This window comes from Sebastes fasciatus, chromosome 4 (assembly GCF_043250625.1).
Source record: "Sebastes fasciatus isolate fSebFas1 chromosome 4, fSebFas1.pri, whole genome shotgun sequence".
NCBI classification, from domain to species: domain Eukaryota; kingdom Metazoa; phylum Chordata; class Actinopteri; order Perciformes; family Sebastidae; genus Sebastes; species Sebastes fasciatus.
The window spans coordinates 21,738,203-21,761,010 of NC_133798.1; the positions used below are offsets into that span (position 1 = coordinate 21,738,203).

At 44.3% G+C, this 22,808-nt stretch overlaps 1 protein-coding gene across 1 annotated transcript; it reads right to left on the bottom strand.

Moving 5' to 3' along the window:
* Positions 1-267: 267 nt before the first annotated feature.
* Positions 268-22,784, bottom strand: smad6b (SMAD family member 6b). The gene is made up of 4 exons (XM_074632809.1): positions 21,268-22,784; positions 16,856-16,912; positions 16,119-16,196; positions 268-1,171 (listed from the first exon to the last, which is right to left on the bottom strand). The coding sequence occupies exons 1-4, from the start codon at positions 22,040-22,042 to the stop codon at positions 630-632; spliced, it is 1,452 nt and encodes a 483-aa protein (XP_074488910.1). The 5' UTR covers positions 22,043-22,784; the 3' UTR covers positions 268-629.
* Positions 22,785-22,808: the final 24 nt, after the last annotated feature.

A 22,808-nucleotide genomic window follows, 5' to 3' on the forward strand; every position in this document is an offset into this window, starting at 1 on the left:
CTTATTTCATGTATAAAATCAGTGTTTTATAGAAATATCATTCATTACTATCAATCAATCAATCTATTTATATATTTTGGAGTTCAAACATGTTGTAAAGTGTTGTGTTTTTCTTCTCCCTAATGTGAAAAACAAACTGAATTGAAACCGTGACCCAAAAACCGCAATACAAACCAAACCGTTGCACCACTAATCAATATACTTGTTAAGAGAAATATTGAATATTTTGCAAACCAAGAGCTAATGATGCAGACCAAACAAAGAGAATTATTATGCGAATACTTTATTATCAATGTGTGAATGGTGTTAGCTTTTTGTCTGGATATTAATAGTATATGAAAACTATACACCAAATCCAGGCTCATCCTAATTTTGCTGTATAATTTCTCAAGTTGGTATTGAAAGATTCTTTATCTTTATATATATTTATATATATAATATATATAAGCCAAAGTGCATTTTCCGTTTTTTTTCCTCTTGTCCATATACACATTGCACCATACATAAATAATTACATTGTAAAAATGACTCCGTATTTACAAGTATAATATATATTTCATATAATATATAAAACTTTATATTAAATCTAGGTAGATGATATTTGGGATAGTTTGTGGGGTCCGTCTGTGTTATCTATGGTTGTTGAGGAGGATCTCCAGCCAGCAGGGGCAGGAGGTGATGAACTGTCTTGAGTAGCAGGGGCCCCAGCCCTTCGCAAAGCTGATGCGCACACTGTTGGGGTCGTAGGGTCCGTCCAAGAGGTCAACGTCTGTGGTGTGCCTCAGGAGGCACGAACGCTCATAGTCAAACACCTTGATGGAGTAGCCCGGCATCACCTTCCGCACCACCAGAGTTCTGCTGTTAGGCACGTCCAGGGTCGGAGAGTTGACAAATATGGGGTGCTCGCTGCGGTTGTACGCCCACACGCCGTCCGGCTCTTTGCTGAGGAGGATGCCGTAGCCGATTTTGCCTCGTGTGCGCTGAACGGTGCTGCTGCGGTGCTCCAGGTTGAGCTGGCCCAGGCAGAAGCCCGTGCCCTGAGGTAGATCATAGAAGATGCTGACGGAGTGCTCGTACACTGTGTAGAGGCGACCCACGCGTGTGCGGTGCTCCCAGTACGCCACGTTGCACCAGTGGCTCTGCTTCGGGGCGTCAGGCGACATACTGGCATCTAGAGGAGACAGAGGGACGGTCATTAAAACAAAACATAAACAAAAGCAAACAGGCCTAGTAAAAAGGAAGGCTGAAGTTTTAAGGGATTAACTATCTCTTTTTATTGTTCAGAGCAGATGGCCACACTATAAATACTGAAGGAGGCACTGTATTGAAATCTAAGCCTTGTATAAATACCACTGCATGCACATCCGTCCAACACACACACACACACACACACACACACACACACACACACACACACGCTACTATACATATCCTGGGGGTGGAGAGTGTAGTGAGGTCAGTCCAACTGAAGACCTGCAGTTTCCTCCTCTGCCTCAAGAGGGCACTGTGATGATTAAACACTGACCACCCAGCACACGGCTCCTCACACATGCACTTTCAAAACAGATCATGTTTACTAAAATTATTGTGGGATTACGCTCAGTGTTTCCACTGAAAAATTGGCAAATAAGTTCCTACAGTAGTGTGATGGGGCTGGATAAAAAAAGTCTCCTTTTTGATTTGCCTGTGCAAACACTGCTTAAGACAAAAACACTTTTTTCTTTTTACAGTGGAACAAAGTTGGCATCTCATTCCTAAACATCTCTGTCCAGTAAATCAGCTTGTTAATTCAGTTTTCATGGCTGCAGTCTGTGAACTCTTTCCAGTGACAGCCCTCAGCACTCCAAAGTGAGTTACTGCTCCCTAGGTGGACTTCTATCTTCACCATAGTGAACAGACGCACAGCACTGTCGACTGCTTTCAGAGGCCGCTTCGGTCCACACCGCTCAGAGCTGTCATACAGTTATATTGCTCATAAAAATCTGCGGTACGACGAGAGAGTCCCATGATCTCACATCCGCCTCTTCGCCCTTTACTTCTCCAGAATGAGGGTGCCTCTTTCTCCTCTTCCCTCGTCTTCCTCGCATTCCACACGAGTGGGGGTGACGGGAGAGGGCCAGGCAGGGGGTCCCCCTCCGCCTCCACCCAGCGCTTCCCCCCGCTGTGGGCCCAGGGACGGCATTCAGCTCCCTGACAACTTAGCACAAGCCCGTGACCCGCTGACCCCCCAGCCTTCATGCTATCAGCTCCCATTAACTCACACACAGAGTGATGCCATTATTTTGCTTCAGAGAGTCTATTGGCACAGAGGATTTAAAGCCTGGGCCTGTGGCCTCATTCCTTTCAGTCTCTCTGCTCTCAGGGCTTAATGACCGCCCGCCCCATTAACAAACGCCTTTAAGGTGGAGCGTCGCGGATCCACACAGCAACAAAATGCCTCGCTCACCTCCCACCCGACTAAACCTTTCTGCCGAGTGACCCACACTAGTAAAGTTTATACAAAGATTAGCAAAAAACGTTGACCAGACTTGCACAGACAAAACGCCTGCTGGTTCAAGGCTCTCTGTGTTGCAGAGGGGGAGGAAAAGAGTGAGTGAGTGAGTGAGTGAGCGGGGATGTGTGGGGGTGGGGGGAAGCTGCAGACAGGCTCTCTGTGTGTTTGCGCACACACTGATGGCTGAAATGACCCCCTCTCTTCAGGGGCCCCAACATGCATGTGCCATTAGTGAATTCCACACTCCAGCTCCTCCACTCTGAGCTTTTACTTCAGCGCGGCTCGGGCCACACAAAGAACTCAGCCCCAACTTGTTTACGGCCCTCTATTGTCTCAAATCAAATGGAGCCCACACATCAAGGTAAACTCACTTTGAAACTGTGTGCACACAAACAACAAAAGACCAAATGGCTACCGTCTCCTCCTTTTCAGACGGGAAGAATAAAGCAGAAGCAATTTGGTCAATAGTGTCTAGTTTTCACACGTAGCCTGGAACGAAGGTAGCCAGTGAGACTGCGAGGACCAGGAAGAGGAATGAGCAGGACAAAGGTTAGAAATGTATCAAATGTTAAGCCTGAGGGAAGACAATGAGCACGCCATGAGCCAGGCCTTTTCCTGTCGCTCTGTTGTGTTTAGCGTCTACGTGTGCCTGTGCGCACATGCGTCTGCTTGGACGGGGGAAGAGAATCAGCCAGCGTGTTTGTGTTTTTGTCCTGAACTTGTGTGTTTTGGCTAGGTGGGGGCGCTGAGAGAAGAACTCATTGGGATCTCTTTAACAGAGCAGAGCTATCACCAATCGACAGCCTGTTTGGATGATATCACCACAGCAACTACGGCCTCCACTACGAAGCTCAGTGAGATCACCCTTCTTCAAATGCGTAGTTTTTTAAGATTTTTAAGGAAGCCTTGTTTCTTCAGGGATGTTTGGATGCATCTGTAAATGTTTATCTACCTTTTTTTCAAATTGATATAAGTGAGTATGATGCCAAGGATATGAGGCGGTGAAGGGAGGGCGTGTGTCTTCCTCCCCTCTGACCACAGCAAAGACACCCGACTATCTGAGACTCCATGTTGGGCTTTCAGAGGGTCTGCTCAGGGCGGAGTCATGACGGGCTGGGAGCAATTACTGGTGCTCTGCATCCATTTAACCCTGCCACCTCTTAACAGCTCCGTTTACCCATTAGAATAGTAGCGCATGTTATTATTGTTATTTTATTCTCAAAAGCCTCTCCTCTTAGTGTCAGTCTCAGAGTCAATGGACGCAGCCGCAGTATGGCCGTTGCACTTCCTGTTCCTGCTGCCAGGGGCAATGATCTGAACACGTGAAGGAGTTGACGCCTTACATAACCAATCTCAAAGTGCTGGTATAAAAAAAGTTGACATACATGGATTTGTGGAAGCTGTTTGGTCTACAAAATATTGCACGGCCAACAGGAAGTACGTGGCAGCGTTCTAGCAATATGATAAGTAAATGATAAGTCTCTGTTTGGCTTTCCCTTAAGCGTCAAGAAATAAGTAAACAGATTACGACACTCAAACTATAAAATACAAGCAAGTAACCTTGGTCGCCTGTATCTGCACGTACTACATGTCTAAGTACAGTTACACAGCAAACGGAGATATTTAACCAACACTTCTCCAGCTACAGAAAGCATTTTGGTGTGCAGAGCTTGATTTCCATAACAAGACGCGAGCTCCATGGAAACCATGTGAAAATGTTGATTTTTCTGTTTCCCTGTGGCCCGTCTGCAGAGTATCAAACGCAGGACATCAGGTCTGATAACAAACACAGACTTTTATCAGTTCGCTGGAACTCAGAAAGCAAATAGTGACGCATGCTCAAGGGTCTGCAAAAAGGACTGAAATGTCAGCTGTAGGTATTTGTTTAAAGGGGACCTATTATGCTTTTCCCCTTTCACAGTGTGTTATATCGTTTTTTTGTGCAAGTAAAAGGTCTGAAAGTTACAAAGCCCAAAGTCCACGCCAAAGGGAATTACTCTCCCCCACAGAAACACTGCTCCTGAACTGCCTGAAACACCTTACATGAAGTCCCGCCTTTTCTTCCGTAACATGGTGATGTCACCAAGAAATACATTTGCAAGATACCTGCCTAGCAGCTAGTTTGGCACGCCCTCAAACAAAGCTAGTTAGAGCCGTGCTGAAGCGGTGGTTCGGTTCAGTTGACCAATCACAACAGAGTGGGCCAGCTGACCAATGGGAGCAGACTGGGCTTTTCGGGAGGGGTGCGGGGAAGAGCGTTTCAGACAGAGGGTGAAAAGAGGTGCTGCAGCACAGCCGGTATGAGAGAAATAAAGCGTTTTTTGAACATTAAAGCATGTAAACATGTTCTAGTAGAAACCCAAAGTACACGTATGCACCTGAAAATAAGCATAATAGGTCCTCTTCAACATAAATTGTTATTTAGCATTAAAAATTAGAGTGCATGAAGCAGTGAAGGAAGTGAAAAATCATGCAATGAAAATGTCACTTATGTAAAGGTATATAAGTGTTATTGGCAAAATGTATTTAAAGTATAAAAAGTATTACTCATAATTCAGAAAAATGCCCCCTGTGAGTCACTATGTTATTGGATCACTGTTACTGATGCATTCATGTATAAGTAGCTTTTTACGGTTTTAGTATGTAGGGGTGGAGCTAATTTGAACATTTTTACATTGTTGGGTTTAATCTATAACAGTGCATCATGTTTTATAACATAATATTTTGTATGTAAAATCTTAATCTGAAAGGTAACTAGTGATTTAAGCTGTCAAATGAATGTAGTGGAGTACAAAGTTGCATGAAATACTGCATGAAAGTTGTATTTAATCGCAGTACTTGAGTAAATGTACTTAGTTACATTCCACCACTGAAGATAATATAGGCTACTGTGATCGTCACAGGCCAAAGAAATACTGATCATGATTATAGCTATTAAATCGTTTTTCCTCTGTTATGAGAGAAGACCAACGTGCCATTAACACAACCCTTAAATATGCCTCTGTTAAACACAACGTGCCCAAGCCTTTTCCACAGGTTTATATATGGGGAAAAAAGCAGATCGCCCTGCTGTGAGTTCCTTGCACTCGAGGGCGAGTCTGGATAATTACTACTAAGTACACAAAAATGGGGGCTTGAAAGTTTCAATGGCAATCCTTGATGATCATCCAGTAATGCTTTTAAAGACAGCATGAAAAGGAGGGGGGGGGGGGGGGGGAAGAAGGGCAGAGGGAGAAGCAGAAAAGAGCTGCCCCGGGGTAAACACAGCTCCGCAGCCTTGGAGTGAGATGAATGGGAGGCCGAGTGTCAGGGACAGGCAGACAAACAACAGCTTCCCCTCCGTGCTAACATCTCCCCACCAAGCTCCGGGGCCACCTCCATTATACTTCATCTCTCCTAATCCAGAGCGGGGAGCACAGATGAACTCATTGCTGCGAAACTTTTGCTGAGAAAAAAGGAAAACAGTGTTGCGAGTCCCTTTAAGCAGTGCAGTGGAGGGGAGGAGAGCAGCAAGGAGAGGAGAGGAGGGGGGAGCAGCAGTCTCTCATCTTGTGCCAAGGATTAGATTCCCCTCCAGCTATTAGACTCTACCAATGAACTGATAGGCTGGGGGGCTGGTGGTGAAGAGGGGGGCATGAGGACAGTGTGTGTGTGAAAATTCAGAAGAAATCATTTTCTTTATGCATTCCCACTAATTTGTTCAATTTAACTTTCTTTTACAACTAAGACAACAAAGTGGAACTGAAGCAGAAGCCTCCTCCTCCTGTTCATGGCTTTAATTCTGCAGACAATGGTTCCTACAGGCCGACTCTAACCCCTGAGCAGGCCACATTTAGGCTGGCGTCTGGGCTATCGCTGCCATCAAAGTCGGCTTTATCAGACAGACACGCTAACTGGAGCTGCTCTTATATGTCTATGGATTTTTCTCCCTGAGGTCTGGCCTTTCTCTGCCGAGAGAGATAGAGAGAGAAAGATAGAAAAGAAAGAGAGGGAGAGAGATATGTGCTGGGAGGAGAAAACACACTGTGGGAGCCGGAGAAACTGAATCCAGTCACCAAGCCTGGCTGGTCACAATGGGAATGCTTTACATTGTCATCCACTTCCTCTCCACTTTCCCTCCGTTTCTGTTTCGGGATGACCCCATGAGGGAGGAAAAGTGCTGTACCCTTGATAGCAGATAACTAACAGAATCCATAAATTAAATCAATAAACAACACAGGGTGTAAAAAGCACAGGAAGCTAAGGAGGCTAATACGGAGGAGCCGTCTGGGCGCGTGAGTAAGAGACCACTGGTTTGAGGGAGAAGACTTTTTCTTTTTATGGGAAGAGAATGTGCTGCTCATTTCCTCCAAGTTTCCTCCAAAAGCTCTGCAATGTGTCAGAGACACAGAGCAGAAGTGATGGTGGTGATGCAAGTGAGGCCTCGGAGAGTCCTTCAGGGCACGTAAAAAGCTCTGTGAAAACTGTGGGGAATGTTTGTAAATGTCATATCTACGGGCGGCGTTAAAGGCCAGCGGAGTCTGAGAGAGCACAGAAAGCAAAACACTCAGCGAACATCCTGCTGGGTGACTGTGCCCTTTCACCTCCTCATACAACCTATCTGCGAGTGTGTGTGTGTCAGTGTGTTTGTTTGTGAGCGTGCAAGGGAGGTTTCGAGCCAAGAAGGCCGGAGCGTTTGAGTAGAGGAGACCCTGCACATTCCTGAACTCCCCCCTCCTCCCCTCACTGTGCCTCCTAACTTCCTACTCTGGTTAGGACTGTAGGGGGGTGGGGGTGCAGCGAGAAGGTCGCTTTCTTTCTCCTTTAAGAGTCTCGTTTGGTGAAAAACTCACGTCACATGAGAGAGAAAGTGTCGGTCGTGTGGTCTGATACTTTTGCAAACACTTTTTTATTTGATTAATACTTTTCTTCAGAGTCGAAAAGCAAGACTGCAGAAGGAAACTGGCCTATATGCTCAAGCTATGTCGAAAGCTTGGTTTCAAATGAACAATAACAAGGAACTCTATTATTACGAGTTATATTAGTCCGACTAATTTAAGGCGAAAGGTGGGTATTTGGTTTCCACCGGGCTGGGAGGTGCACCAGCTATGATGGACAGAGTCGCCGTTCAAACAATGGTTTCCTATTGATCGGCCCAGTGGATCAGAGTCCGTGAGGAGAATGTGTTCTGTCAGGATAATGTGGCACCAGAGTTTCTGTTTCAATCACAACACTTGCCGGGCTGTAACTCACACTGCTCCACCGCGGGCACCCAGACACCAGCTCCCCAAACAAAGACAACTGTCCCCCCCCACCAACCCCCACCCCCCATCTCTGACAAGTCGGCCCGTTCACAACAAGCAAGACGTTCATTAAAAATGCAGGAGTGAACATTTCCAATAATTCACAAAGTCCTTCCCTGTCAACATCTGCAAAAAATCTTGAAGCTAAAGGGAATGGCAGGATTTCATTAAGTAAATTATGTGCTGGCAGTCACAGAGAGGGGAAGAGGGGGAAGCTACAGCCAGACCTCTAATCTAAACCGTACCCTGAAATGCGACAGCCTGACTGCACGTACCGAGCCACACAGCCAAGGCTTCAGAAATGCACACAAATAAAAGATAAGCAAAACACACATTACAAAAGTAAATACAATTTTCCCTAGGGAAGATAATCAATGAGAGCTTGTAACAACTACTACTTGCAAAAACGCTATCCCAGAGTACAATTTGCCTTGCCAAGTCGTGCTTTGTGTGGAACATGAGGACACATATGCGTGTACATGCTCAGGAAACAAAATACCTTGGTCAGAACAGGGCAGTTAGCCATTGTAAACACTGTATTATCAGGGGTGTTGTGCTGGACCATCACTCAAAATAAAGGTTTTCTGCTCCGATTTAAAAGGCATCATCTTTCGGGAACAACATCAAAGCATCCAAATGATGTCTATCATACTTGGCCCCATGTTAGGACAAGGGAGTGGAATGAAGAGATAGCTCAAGCAGATCTAGTTCAAGATAAGGAAAGAGGAAAAAAATCAAGTCCCTGTCTCTCAGTTGTGCAGCAGAGAGAAAATGAACCAGGCCTTGATACACATCAACAATGAGCTCCTATCCTTTCCCTCTGGCTGTAAAAGGTTTGTGTAGAGATGTCGGATGACATGGGCCCCTACAGTTAATCCACACACAGCATTCTGGAGGCTCAAAGAATGCGCTGGCTATTCTGAGTTTTAAAAATACTGACAGCCATAGGTTCAGGCACAACTGTCAATGCTCCTCTGGGGAGGAAGGGAAAAATCTTAAATCTATTTTCGCCAGCAATCAGACCACAGGCCTAAATCATAGCTGGCCAAGGCCAGTGTCTGGATTTATAATTGTGGGCAAAATGGTCAGAAAATAAAAACAGCATCCACAACTGGCACCTCCTCCGCTGCTGCTTGCCAGGCGTTGCACATTTATACAGTGGCCGGCTCAAATGGAGTATTGTTCCCCCTCTCAGCCTTGAGAGGAGGCACACTAAAACACTAAACTAACAGTTGGACATTCCATACATTTTTAATGGCGTTGCACGCTCTTTATTTGTTGCTGTAACCCGGTGCCCCCGAGCTGAATGAATGGAGCCATTGGTGCTGCGCTGCGGTGTGAAGGAAGAGAAGATGGTAACAGCTATGCCCTCCCTGAGCACACAACAAGATTAGCTCACTCACTTTGTTTGCTAAGGTAGAATACGGGGCACAAATTATAGCCTGAGCACACCTCCTGTTATTTCTACAGACTCTCTATCTGTGCGGTAAGTCCTAAAATGAAAACCACCTCATCCCCGAGCACAGCACACTCTGTAAATTTCAAATGACAAGCGCAGCACTGTGAGCTTAGACTCATAGTCGTGTATGAGGCTATAGATTTATCTTTATCTGCGAGCCCTTCAGAAGTTAGTCAAACACCCAGCAGCACTGGCACCACTCTGGCTTGCCAAGAGGAGACAGATAAATACTAAGCTCAGCAGGCTAGTTTCTGTTGACATGTAAGGGGTTTCAGGCCTCTCCAAGGACTGCTTTAGATTAGCATGGCTTTCACTCTGCACGTAGAGGTCACATTACCTCACCACGTCTAGGACCTGCGTTGCCAGTTCTGACTGAAAATCAACTCAAATTTAGTGTAAAAAAATCTCTCAACACAACAACAACTACATTCCTCCCTCTCCATCTATGTGACAGACGATAAAAAAAGTGCTTACTTCAAACCTCACATTTCCGCTGCTTGACACAGACAGCACACACTAAGGAGATGTCTCTACTATGAACCTGCGGAAAGAAAGGCTTATTGGAAATACTGTTAATCTCGACTTGGCTTACATCTTAAAGTCTTTATCAAACTCAAAAAAGCTGGAAAACGAAAAGCAAAACATCCTAATCTACTGGCCAGAAGACCTTGTTGCCATCTGACGAATGGGAAACGCTACAATCACACAAATACAAAAACACACAACACCCTTCAAAACACAACAACAGACATGTTATATTAGTGAGCCAATAGGTCATGTAGACCATGGAGGACTCTGAGGATCCTCAATGTCATAACCTCTGAGAGAACAAGTTGAAAGTGGATTTGTGACACTACACAGTCTAACAATGCTGAGAAAGGGAAAATGAAAAATGGCCTTATCGCTCTTATCAATGGCGCTTTTTCTATGTGTATGTGTGTTACGTAAGGGGAAACGGAAGCCGGCCTCCCAGGACAGGAACGGATACTTGAGACGAGGACTGTGGGTACGGGCCCTACACCACTACAGAGAGAATAGAGCACAAGACCCTTCAGGATGTATAGCTACAACCCTCCTGCCCCCCCGCCGGCTTAAAAATGGACTCTGCAAACTGGACATGACAAACGGGTGAGGAGAGCCCCCTCACGTCCCCCCGAGATGCTGGCCTTCTCTTCAACATTCCTCAAGTCTCCCCCCGCTGTCAAAGGGGCAATTCACCGCCCTACGCTGCTACAAAACCCAGGCAGCTTTTTAAAACAGGATGTTTGTCTGAGGCCTCCTTCCCCTCAAATAAACAATCCGCAAAACCTGATTTCGGGAGGCAGGGTGGAAGCACTCGAGTCACATTATTTCCACATCCCGTATCCTGGAGCATTGGGGCTCCTGAGGGAGTGTGGGCGGCCAGGCGCTGGGAAGGCTCAGGGCTGCGGTGGAAACCTGAGGCCATGTGCCAGGCTGCAGGGGGAGACGGGCCCGGGCTGCATCACTCTGGGGTCTGTGGGATGGAGCGGGGGGGGGATCATGCCTCGAGGTGGGGAGGGGGACATCGCTAACATGCTGATGCAGTTGTCACTCCATCAGACGAGAGCTCTGTCTGAGCAGTGCAGAGTCAGTGTGCTGCTGCTACATAAAGACAGATAGATGTCTGGACAGGGGGGAAGATATACTGTATATAGTCGAATCCGGCGACCGGTTTGTGTGTTCCGCCATCTAGCGGCGCCACCGTTACTGCGGTGGCAAGTCGTACTGACTCAGTGTCAAACGGTGACTTTCGGCCGAATGCATCCGCTGTTGCTCGTAGTACCTTACGTAAATGGTCGGTGTAGATAATAAACACAATTGGGCATGTATTTAAAGTGATTGATTCAAGTCAAATTGAAGGCTTTTACGACTTTGTGCCCTAGTCAGAGCAACTAATGTTATTTTTTACAATAACGCCACAGTTAGTTGATTGAGTTAATTTATTTTGTGGGACCACCACAGCCTCTAGACAGTGTCTGTAGCCGAATAACGTTAGCTACGCTAGCTAAGCAGTGTTAACTTGGCTGACCTAAGGCTACTTGTTTCACCATGTTAGGCTAACGCTAGGCAGCTGAGAACTGCTCAGGTTCTTCCTGAACTCCCACACAACTCCCACCCAATGAACTGAATAGACTATCTAATGCAAGAAAAAAACAACAACAACAAGACAGTTTTTTTTCGAGACAATCTTTTCAGATGCATACAGTAGATATGTGATTAGTTCCTAACAGAATTGGAATCACATGCCTTCAAAGTCAGATCAACAAGTCCAGGTCCGGTCTAATCTACTTTAATCAAGAGAAGCATCACATGCCTTGATTAGACTGTCTAATTATTCCATGCATTTCCACTGTCTCTGACACAGACAGACAGAGGGAACGGTTTGATGCTTAGTGTCTGGCCTCTTCCTGACACAGATGGGCAGGCTATGATTAGTATTGACTGCACAATTTAATTAGCTTGGCTCTTGCGTGTGAATGTATGTCAGTGTGCATCTGCACTTGTATGAGGACCCCGAGGAAGAAAATGAAGACTTAAATAAATGTATAAACAAGAAATTTACAGATGCGTTTTATCGGTACGTGTTGTTCACTGTAATTTTCTTGTTGCGTGACTCACATGAGAAGGCCCTTCCCATCTATCTACTAACTGCCTGGAAGAATCAGTCAATACCAGAGTGGACCTGACACAGAGTCTGTCTGCAGACGAGACATCCTGAGAGACAGCGATGGCCTTTCCTCCAGAGACAGACAGGAAGGCAGACGGTGGGTGAGCGCTGTGTGATTACTGTGTGGGAACCCTGACTACCTGCTGATGCCCTCTTCCCTCCAGTAAGCGCTACAGCACTCTGCGTAATCCACGTCTAACAACTTTCAATCTTTCCGCTCCTCCAGTCCAACTTTCCTACACTCAGGAAGGGGAAAGAGGAAAATAAAAGAAAAAAGGACAGTGACTCAGGTCACTCTGCGTGCCTTTTGGTCACCTGACCCTGCAAAATCTGAGGGAGCCCCTCCATTCACATCTCAACTCGCACCAACAGGAGCGCGTACACACGGTGTTATGCTGACAAATTCCACCGGGTTGATTGAGGACACAACCTCTGATGACTGAAGAATGTAGGCAGACTGGAGCCGTAATCCTACAACTGTGTAAACCAGGCGCCAGGAGGGAACTCATTCATTGTACTCACGTATTGTTAATATGGTAACCACTACACACAGTAACACTTATTGCTCTTAAGAAGACCTTCAACGACTGAAACGCAAACACATCTTGGCACGCCTCCTCACGTCGAGAGCAGCATTATAACGAAGAAGCGACAAACATAAAGAGCCCCCGATGCCAAAGACTGACATAATAAAGTCAATGTGTAGGGGGAAAACACCCCCTCAGACAGTCATACAGGAAGCAATGAGACCTGCTTCAAAGGGCTCCACTCTGATGTCCACACGGCGAGGCCCAGGCAGTGAGGAAACAGGTGTGCGGGGCAGACTGGGAGGGCAGCACCAGCAAAGGCGCATTCCCTCACACACACAGCGCTAAGGTATACTGTGTATGCGAGCCGGGTCCGCTCATGACGTAAACAGATATCACAGAGCGCCTGGCGGGGCTGGCTCTCTCCCACACGGCCACGTATAAATAAAACACTGCGAATGGTTCAAATGACTATGACCACACAGTAACTGAAGGCATGACACTAAGAGTAATACAATAACATGGGGAGGCTTTTTAAGAATGCATGAGTAAGAACATTTTAGCATTTTTAAACAACTGCGAGAATCAGCCAGAAGGACGAGAGGAATGTGCTCGGGCTGTCAAAGTTAACGCATTGACGCAAATTCGTTTTAGCACCACTAATTTCTTTAATGCATTAACGCAACTTGCGATTTTTAGGTTGTAGCGGGTTCAGTTTTAAAAATAGACGGATTATACTCATATGAAACCATGTCCAACCATGTCATACTAGCTTGTCGCGAAGGAGGTTAAATAACGCTCCAAACTGTTATGGCCATTTTCAAAGGGGTCCCTTGGCCTCTGACCTCAAGATATGTGAATGTAAATGGGTTCTATGGGTACCCACGAGTCTCCCCTTTACAGACATGCCCACTTTATGATAATCACATGCAGTTTGGGGCAAGTCATAGTCAAGTCAGCACACTGACACACTGACAGCTGTTGTTGCCTGTTGGGCTGCAGTTTGAGCATATTTTGTATGCTAAATGCAGTACCTGTGGGGGTTTCTGGACAATATTTCTCATTGTTTTGTGTTGTCAATTGATTTCCAGTAATAAATATATATATACATTTGCATAAAGTAAGCATATTTGCCACTCCCATGTTGATAAGGGTAAATCGTGTGATTAATTTGCAATTAATCGCGATTAAATATTGAAATTGATTGACAGCCCTAGTATGTGCACTTAAATGCAACTCTAACATTAACATATTGTATTGATTTAAAGACATATCTCATATCAACATGGCACAAAATAATCCAAAGCAGAGGGAGAATTAGTTTTCTAATTCCACTAAATGTATTCTGTATATTGGTTGATATGGAAGATCGAGCTTATCTACCAAAACAACCCGTTCCGATCTGTTTCTCTGCCATTGTGTGATGCAGAAGAATGCTCATTGGGTATTTCTGTAGCCCTGGGCTGCGTACTGTGGTTGATTATTTGACTACACCCCACCCATCCACCGAGTGCCCCCCAGACTTTTTAAGAGGTTTGCTTGTTCCTGCAATGAGGGGTGGAGTCTGGATCCCATACAACTCCGGTTACACACAGACACTCTCTCTCTCTCTCTCTCTCTCTCTCTCTCTCTCTCTCTCGCCGAGCTGCAGGGGGATTCACAGAGAAAGTCATCTCCAGGTCAGCAACATGTTTAGCACAGGATAACTTGACAATATGTATTACGTGCCGGCGTGCTAAAGCAGAACTAAGTGGGCTTTATAAGGAGGCCTTCAGGCTCTTGGTCTTATGATATGCTTGGCGAATACTTGGTGGAAGATCTGTTTCACTGACAAGATGCTAATGGTTTGTTTCACTCAACAAGGACACTCTTTTGTATCTAGCACCATCATACAGTCCAAATGCATCACAATCAGAGACAAACTGGCTGCACGAATTAGCTCACAGCACGGAGAACTCCCACCCTGCAGAGCGTTGGTCATTCTCCTTCGCCAAGTCCAAGTTGCTGAGTGTGATACAGCCAATGCAGAGTGATCCGGCCCGGCCCGTACAAGCAGCAACACAGTTGGAAGAAACCAAAGCCTAGCATGTCTAGATCCTCCCTCCTCACCACAGTCTCTGAGGAATTGTGGTGCGCGCTCTGACAAGCCCCTCATTTGTTGACTCAGGGAGTGTCGCCGGGCCATGCTGAGGTGGTGACAGCATGTGTGCTGGGGAGGAGGGGGCCCTCGCTGACTGAATACTTCGCTGCCAGGTAGCCATGTCAACTGCTCGGCGTCCAGGCCTCTGAGCCGTGGCAGACCCTTCAACAGGAAATGCTGTTCCCCTGCGAGCCCCAAAATGAGGGCTCTGACTCCCCGTCCACATGATACTGTGCATGCTGGCCCTAGTATGAAGGGGGAGGCGTGCTCACTCTAGTGCCATGAGAAAGGAGTGTTTCATTTCAAATCAGAGGACAGGACTGTTTCTACTCGCTTCCTTTGGTGTGGCCCCATTCACAGGAGCAACTCCATTTCCCTGAGCCCACCCCTCCCTGCAGCCCACTTACAGCCAGGCTTGATAGAGTTGTACGTGGCTGCGCACACGCATGTGCACAACTATGCGCGCTTGTGTGTGTTTTCTGAGCGAGCTTGGATCTTATTACAGTTTGATCCCACTCAAATATTTCTGAAAGAAAAACAGAGGAGGGGAGGCCGGCTCTGTGGCCGAACGCACACGCCCCGCTGAACCTCTGCACCGCTCACAATGAAACCTTTATCTTTAAAGCTCCGACTGCTCATAATGGCCCTTAATGAGAGGGAATAAAGTGCAACGTCAAAATGAAATTACCTTCATGAGTTTGCATATTCATCCAGATACACTGAAAAGCTATGCAGAGCAAAGCACTGAACTGTTGTTAAAGTACACTCTGAAAGAGTTATACCTCCCTTTTCAGCTAGTCTTATTTTAACCATTTCAGCACTGAACAGAGTCATGAAAGATCTGTGATTTATTACCATGATAATATGGTGATTCATAGATTGTATTATTCTGATTTAAAGCTATATGCACACATCAGCATGGAAGACACTTCTCTCTTATTTACAAATTAACATCTGTCTTATGTGCTTCATTACTCAAACCATCAACTTGAATCATACCTTAGGGGAAAAAGCAAAGCCTCTAATCCAATTGGTTTTAATCAAACAGAGTACTAAATATATTATTTTCACACGACTCATTAAGTGGAAGCTCTTTTCAAGTGCTTCTATAGAAATACAGTCACAGCTAGTTAATGTGTCACTATACAAGTACTACTACTTCAAACAGCTGCTCACACACGTATTCAAAATCAAGTAAAAAAAAAAATTAAAGTTGGTATTATCTATCTATTATCTATGATATTAGTATCTGAGACATGAACCATACTCACTTCTAAGTACTGTATGTAACCACCCAAAGCTATACAGTATGCCTATACTGTGCCAACCAAAAGATAAATGCGCCCTACTCCTACAAAACGTACATCACAACAGAAAAACGCATCAACTTGTTCGACTCCTTCAGTATTTACAGAGCGGCTCCTCTGAGACGATAAACTTCTGGTAATCATTCATTTCTAAAAAATCAGTACAAGACATATCGGATATAAACTCCTCATTTGGAGACAGTTGGAGAAACACACCCACCTGAGAATTCCCCCGGTGTGATATTTGGTGAGCTGGCTGCCTCGGTTTCAGTGTAAGACAATGTGGAGTCTGACAGATCTGTGGGGAATAAAACGGAAATTATTCATCTGCGGTGAGTCTGATCTCTCACTAATCATCAGCACAGGAGACTCAATGGCTACCGCTGTCTACCTCTTTCTTATTTCGTATCAAATTCAAAACAATTAACACCACGTCGGGCGCCATCCCATAGTGGATAACCTGGCAACTTCACTAGCAGGCTTTACCTGATGACATCCCCTCAAATGCCGCCAGAAACCTCAGCTGTACTCGGGCTTGCAGCCTCAGCTAGCTGCCAGGCTCCAAAGTCCCAGCAGCCCACAGTACATACTACCCACACCATACTACCCACAATGGCTCTGGCTGGCACGCTGACATCATGCCACATGCTGGCCGAGGTCTCATCTCAAAGCTACCATGCAGTTTGCCAGTAACTGTGCCCAATTAGAGCCATTAAAACTTTCCACATTGCCTTTTTCTTCCGGTTAAACCAAAGCCTAAACAAAAGAGTGGCCGTGCCCTTTGCAATTTGCAGGCTCTTAACATCCGTAGTTATGAATGAAAGAGAGAAATAATTAAGTAATTACCGTTCTACAACTACCTGGTTACAAGTCAGAACACAGAGGATCAATATTAATAGCAGAATTCAGATGAAATATAAAGCTTCAGGTGCCACGGAGCTCATCTGTGTCACTTACCCAGTGGCTTGTGTTCTTCATTAGGGGAAAGCCTCGAATAAGGAGGTGGGGGTGACTCTGTAACACAAAAAAGTCATGTCAATAACATAATAAAGGGAAGAAATTATATTTAAAAGAAAGAAAGGTAAAGCTCAATCCCTACTGACTACATTGACTAATACACTGCAAGAAAATAATGGTGTTTTAACAAGTTCAAAGTCTCTGGTGTAAAGCGTCTGACAAAGCTGGTTAGTGAAATAACTGTAAACACCTGGTAACACGCACATCTAGATCCCAATCTATTTAATGTTTCATATTACAGTAATTCAAAGGCAACCACACAGTGTTTACTACATCATATTTTGTGTGAAGTTATAGCCATTAGTCTTCAATAAAAGCACAAACAAACCTGCAAACACATCATAAATGCTTCAACAAATACCTCAACAACTGAAACATTTGCACGTCCATTTCAAAGAAAACACCAGACTACATCTCACAGCTTTGTGTCTGCTCTACAGAATTAAACCATTTTGTTCAAAAAGCTCATTAAACAGCTAATAAAGCCATGAGAACACTATCTGTTTCTATTATTTAAGCACATATTATTGAACTGAAACAGCCGTTACAACAACCGCAGAGACTAACCAGAACTTTTGGTTAGTAGTTTAATGAATCAGAGTAAACCTCTGCTTTTTAACTTCATTGTGCTCCTTGATTTGATCCAATAAAAAGGAGGAGAAATGAAGCACAAGAAGGAAAAGCACAAAGGAAAGAAAACTTTGCGAGCAGCACACTGTGACCTCGCCTACAGGGAAAAGGGGAAGGAGGAAAGCATAATAGCAGCGGGTCCTTTAAGAGTGGCGGCAGTAATTGCTGGGATCTGAACTCAGTCACTCAGATACACAGCTAGTCAGTCTGGCGCCAGTAGTATGCAAACTGTATATTATCACCACTCCTTCACCTAAATAGCATGAGGGGACCTCCTTAGGACAAAAGGGCTTTTAAAGCGCAACTTGAAACTGATCTCATTCGAAAAGTATAATGCCTGACAAAATAAAAGGGAAAACTTTTTGCCTGCTTCAATCCAAGCTCTCTGCCACACATTATACACGGTTTTATTCTGTAAAAACTCTTACAGAAAACCTAGAGAAGTAGTTTATTTTGAAAATACTACTAATACTAATCAAGTAGATCGAACTGCAGTCGACAAATCTTGTTTTTTAGGCATCTTTTTAGTTGTGTTTTCAAATCAAATCAAATCAATTTATTTTTGTATAGCGTCAAATCACAACAGAAGTTATCTCAAGACGCTTTTTCAGAGGATTAATTGAAATCTATTCCATGTATTGAATGTTAGTTTCACATAACTCCATATTTCTTACTTCCCAATTTGCAAACAATGTAAAAAACAGTGATTAAGGTCCTGATTCAAAGCCCCCCTTCTTGAATAGCATGAAAGAAATACCAGCTCTATCGGGCCACGCATGAGCGCATGTGAGATATGTCTACTACGAGCCTTAGTCCCAATATGGGGTATGTGCCCCTCTCCCTCCCGGGAGTCAGTGGGGTCGAGTGGCCTAGCGTTTAAGGTTTGCCAAATCACAGGCTTGCCCCCCTGCCAAACTTGAATCTCTTTAATATAGGTCAGGGAGGTTCTGCCATAGATAGCTCATTGATTGTGAAAATAAAAGCTCAACCCTCGACCACAACAACTAAACTGACCTATGGCACCAGGTCCAAACCTCTGAGTGAGTCTATACAATCGTATACATGTCGTACAGTTGATGGATCGGCCTATACCTGGCAATAATCCTGCAAGAAACAGGTAAGCACTGAAAATGTCTGTATTGACAATCACACTGAAGGCACTGACGTATTACACTACAGATGTCATGTACTTTCTGTTATTATGGAATGATTTAAAGGCTTAAAGCTAGAAGAGTTAGCAGTCCAACCAAACAATCTCCTTCATCGAAAGGCCAAGATTTCGCCGGCTAGTGTGAGCGATGTGTAGTACCAAACTACTCAAATACAACTTTCAAGGCACCTCAAATCTTTAAAAGTGACAAACAATTAAAAATGATATCAATATTTTGCATGCCTTTTTGCTTTTTTTCCCTGAATATACTAAACGTACATCAGAATAACATCAAGTAGACCACCTCACATTTGATTTGTCAAATCTAACCTCAGCTCTAAAAAGGAGTTTATTATTGTTCACCTTGCCATAAGGATGACTTTTAGTAATCATTAACTATTTAATCAAACGGCCAGCCTTTCTCTATCTGCTCAGTATGAAAGTAAGTCAAACAATACCAGACAAATAAAACGTGGTGTGATAGGGAAAGATTTTGTGAGCATATTTCAAGGCCCTTGACAGTTTTACAATGTTGATTGATTTCTGCCATGCAACTGTCAATATGAACTTTTGTGCGTTTGTAATCATTTGGCAAATGGACAAAATAGGCCTATAATTGTTGAGATGTATCTGCAGGATTTGCTTGTAAAGAATGTAACCTACATGTCTGTGGTTAAAGACAAGAAACCTATATGCTGGAAAAACAAACAGTGTAGACCCAGGATGCCTTATGGTCATCTGTTAATGGACTACCTGGTGACGTTCTGCCATGCAACTGTCAATATGGCCTTTTCGGTTTGTATTATTAGAACTAACGTCAATGAAATGCAAAACAGTCTATCATGGTTAAAAGTAAAAGACAGATTTACTGCATCGTTGCTTAATTTCATTAGAAATATATCGGTAACTAAATTGCCAAAGGCATCATATAAACAATTACGAATCAGTTCTGATGAACATGAGTACAGTACCAGGCATGCCACTGAAGGCTGATTCACACTTCCGGAGGTGAAAACTAACATGTTGAAAAGTACTGTCATAAAAAGTTTAATGTTGGATAAATACAAAGTCCCGTTAATATTTATGGTAAAATAAGTTGTTGCTTGTTCTGTTTTTGTATGTTTTTGTATTTTGACATAATATGCTATGGTCCAACCACTAATGAATCATATTTACCTCTGTACTCTGTGGAAAGTATTAACTTGAACCTATAGGTCCTGTGTTGTGTGTTGGGTTGTGTCTTGAATATTGTTGTGTTTTGTTGCTGTCGCTTTTGATGTTGTAGTCGTTGTTGGTAAAGATTGTAATGTGATTATGTATTGAAATGTAGCCTAAAACAGTTCAAAGTGATTTAAGTGGACTTGAGGAAGAATATCTGAGCTTCAGCCACAGCTAATGGAGATCCCAATAAAAGATAAAGATAAAGACAAATGGACAAAAAAAAGGCCTAATTGTTGAGATGTATCTGCAGGATTTACTTTTAAAGAATGTAACCTACATGACTGTGGTTAAAGACAAGAAACCTATGCTGGGAAAACCAAACAGCGTAGACCCAGGATGCCTTATGGTCATCTGTTAATGGACTACCTGGTGACTTTACATCTAGCGATAGGCCTATCAGGTGTTACATACATGCAGACAGTGTGTGTGTTGAGTCAATATGGCCTGTTTAGGTTTGTAATCATTTGGCAAATGGACAAAAAAAAGGCCTAATTGTTGAGATGTATCTGCAGGATTTACTTTTAAAGAATGTAGCCTACATGACTGTGGTTAAAGACAAGAAACCTATGCTGGAAATACAAACAGTGTAGACCCAGGATGCCTTATGGAATGCACTTCCTATAGAGATACGATCATCAAACTCTGGATCCACTTTTAAAAAACTTTTGAAAACACTTTTTTTTTAGGATAGCATTCCTATAAGTAGAAGGGTATAAATATATGTATGTATACATCCGTTTCTGGACGCATGTGTACATTTATACACATTTATGTATATATACTGTATATTTGTTTTATGAATTTGTCCTACCATTTTACCACTTCTATTATTATTGATATGTTCTGTGATGTTCTGTTTTAGCAGTTACCATATCTTTTACTTTATTAATCTGCTTTTATTGTCTTGTGAAGCACTTTGTAGACATCTGTTTTGAGAAGTGCTATATAAATAAATGTATTATTATTATGGTCATCTGTTAATAGACTACCTGGTGACTTTACATCTAGCTATAGGTCAGGTGCTACATACAAACATTGTAGACCCAGGATGCCTTCTGGTCTTCTGTTAATGGACTACCTGATGACTTTCTGCCATGCAACTGTCAATATGGCCTTTTTCGGTTTGTAATCATTTGGCAAATGGACAAAATAGGCCTAATTGTTGAGATGCATCTGCAGGATTTACTTGTAAAGAATGCAACCTACATGAAACCTATGCTGGAAAAACAAACCCAGGATGCCTTATGGTGATCTGTTAATGCACTACCTGGTGACTTTACGTCTATCTAAGCCTGTCAGGTGCTCCATACATACAGACAGACAGTGTGTGTTGTGTGTCAGATGGCCTTACCTGGCCCACAGAGCCGGCTGTAGTGATATGGATTACAGCAGACTGTCGGACTATCCACCTCCCCAAAGCTCTTACACTCACAGAGCGGTTTGAGCTGAGCTGGGTGCTGCAGGTCGGACCAGCGGTACAGTTTACACACGAGGAGCTGCGGAGACGCCACATGGCCGCCCAACCTCAGCTCTGTCCGGGCTATCATAACACAGTCGCTGGGCATGCCTCCTCTGGACTCCACCGCCTCCAGTAAGGTATCCAGCGCCCTCTCCTTGAGCCTCTTCAGCAGAGAGTATGTGGCTGCTTTCAGCTCCTGCTCCAGCACCGGCTCCTGCATCTCCTCCTGCAGAGAGCTCTCCTGTGGTGGTCCAAGCGTCCTCAACGCGAAGTGACACTGAGTCTCCGGAGGACTCCTGAGCTGGTCCCGGTCTTTAAATAAGCAGCACGTCACTGTCCTGCACTCTCTGTCCTGATGCATGGATCTGGGGCTCCCATGCTCCTCCTGGACGCACACAGCACCACCCCCGTGTTGGTCCGAGGTGACCCGCAGGAGGCTGCTCTCCACGGGGCTCCGGCTGCTGCACACATCCCCTCCTCCTCCGATGTGCCCCACGAGAGAGCCGCTACTGGGGGTCATCGGTGCGAGCTGCTCCCTTTTGGGAATCTTCTCTGGGTTGTTTTCCTCACTACTAGTTTTGCCATTTCCATCTTCCCCTTCTCTATCTGGGATCAAACGGCTTCTCCAGAGTCGCCGCACAAGACCTGAGCGTTTCGTCCTGAACATACGACAACTTGACAATCTGATATGAGGGGTTTTTTTTTGTTTTTTTTATATTATTCTTATATCCGAATATTACAGATACTCCTGCGTTCGTCGTTGCAAAACATTAATGTCTGTGAAACGCCGTGCAAAGCATGCACAGCCGACTGACGACGAGCAGTGGTGGCAAAACCGCAACATTAGACTGAATTTGTTGCATTTACAACAAAATAACGCAACAATAAACTACACTGCTGCAGCATTACGCTCACAATGCATTCATTTAGACGATTATACTGTGGAAATAAAGCAAGCTGCGTGTTTATGTGTTTGTTACAAGCGAGTAAAACAAGTAGGATACATAATAACATAACGTAATATACTTAGAAACATAATCCAAAAGCCAGCAGCCTTCAATCGGCAAAAACGCGCAGAAGAGGAACAGTTTGGGACTTTTAACAACAAGCTCAGATCTACTTTGTACACCGGCACATAGAGCATGAGGTTACTTCGGAGGCGATTTAATCCAAAAAGAAAATGCACTATAGAAATCAGGATCCGTGTCGTCTTCTTGGTAGATGTCAGTGCATTTCTTCTGCACTTTTTTTTTTTTATTATTACAATCCCAACAAAATATCCATGCGAGCTGAAATTGGAAACATGAAGGAGGATCAATCCGGTGGCTCCTGCTTCTCTACTCAGATCTAAACCAAACTGCAGCCCAGATCCCTTTCTTTCTCCGTTTCTCTCTCTTTTTCTTTTTTTTTCTTCCCCCCCCCTCGCTTCCTCT

Excerpts from the sequence above, each read along its gene's own strand:
- smad6b (XM_074632809.1), bottom strand. The coding sequence starts at position 22,042 with ATGTTCAGGACGAAACGCTCAGGTCTTGTGCGGCGACTCTGGAGAAGC. Across the intron at positions 16,197-16,855 it reads TGAAGAACACAAGCCACTGG|ATCTGTCAGACTCCACATTG; the intron begins GTAAGTGACACA and ends TATTCCCCACAG. Across the intron at positions 1,172-16,118 it reads CACACCGGGGGAATTCTCAG|ATGCCAGTATGTCGCCTGAC; the intron begins GTGGGTGTGTTT and ends TGTCTCCTCTAG.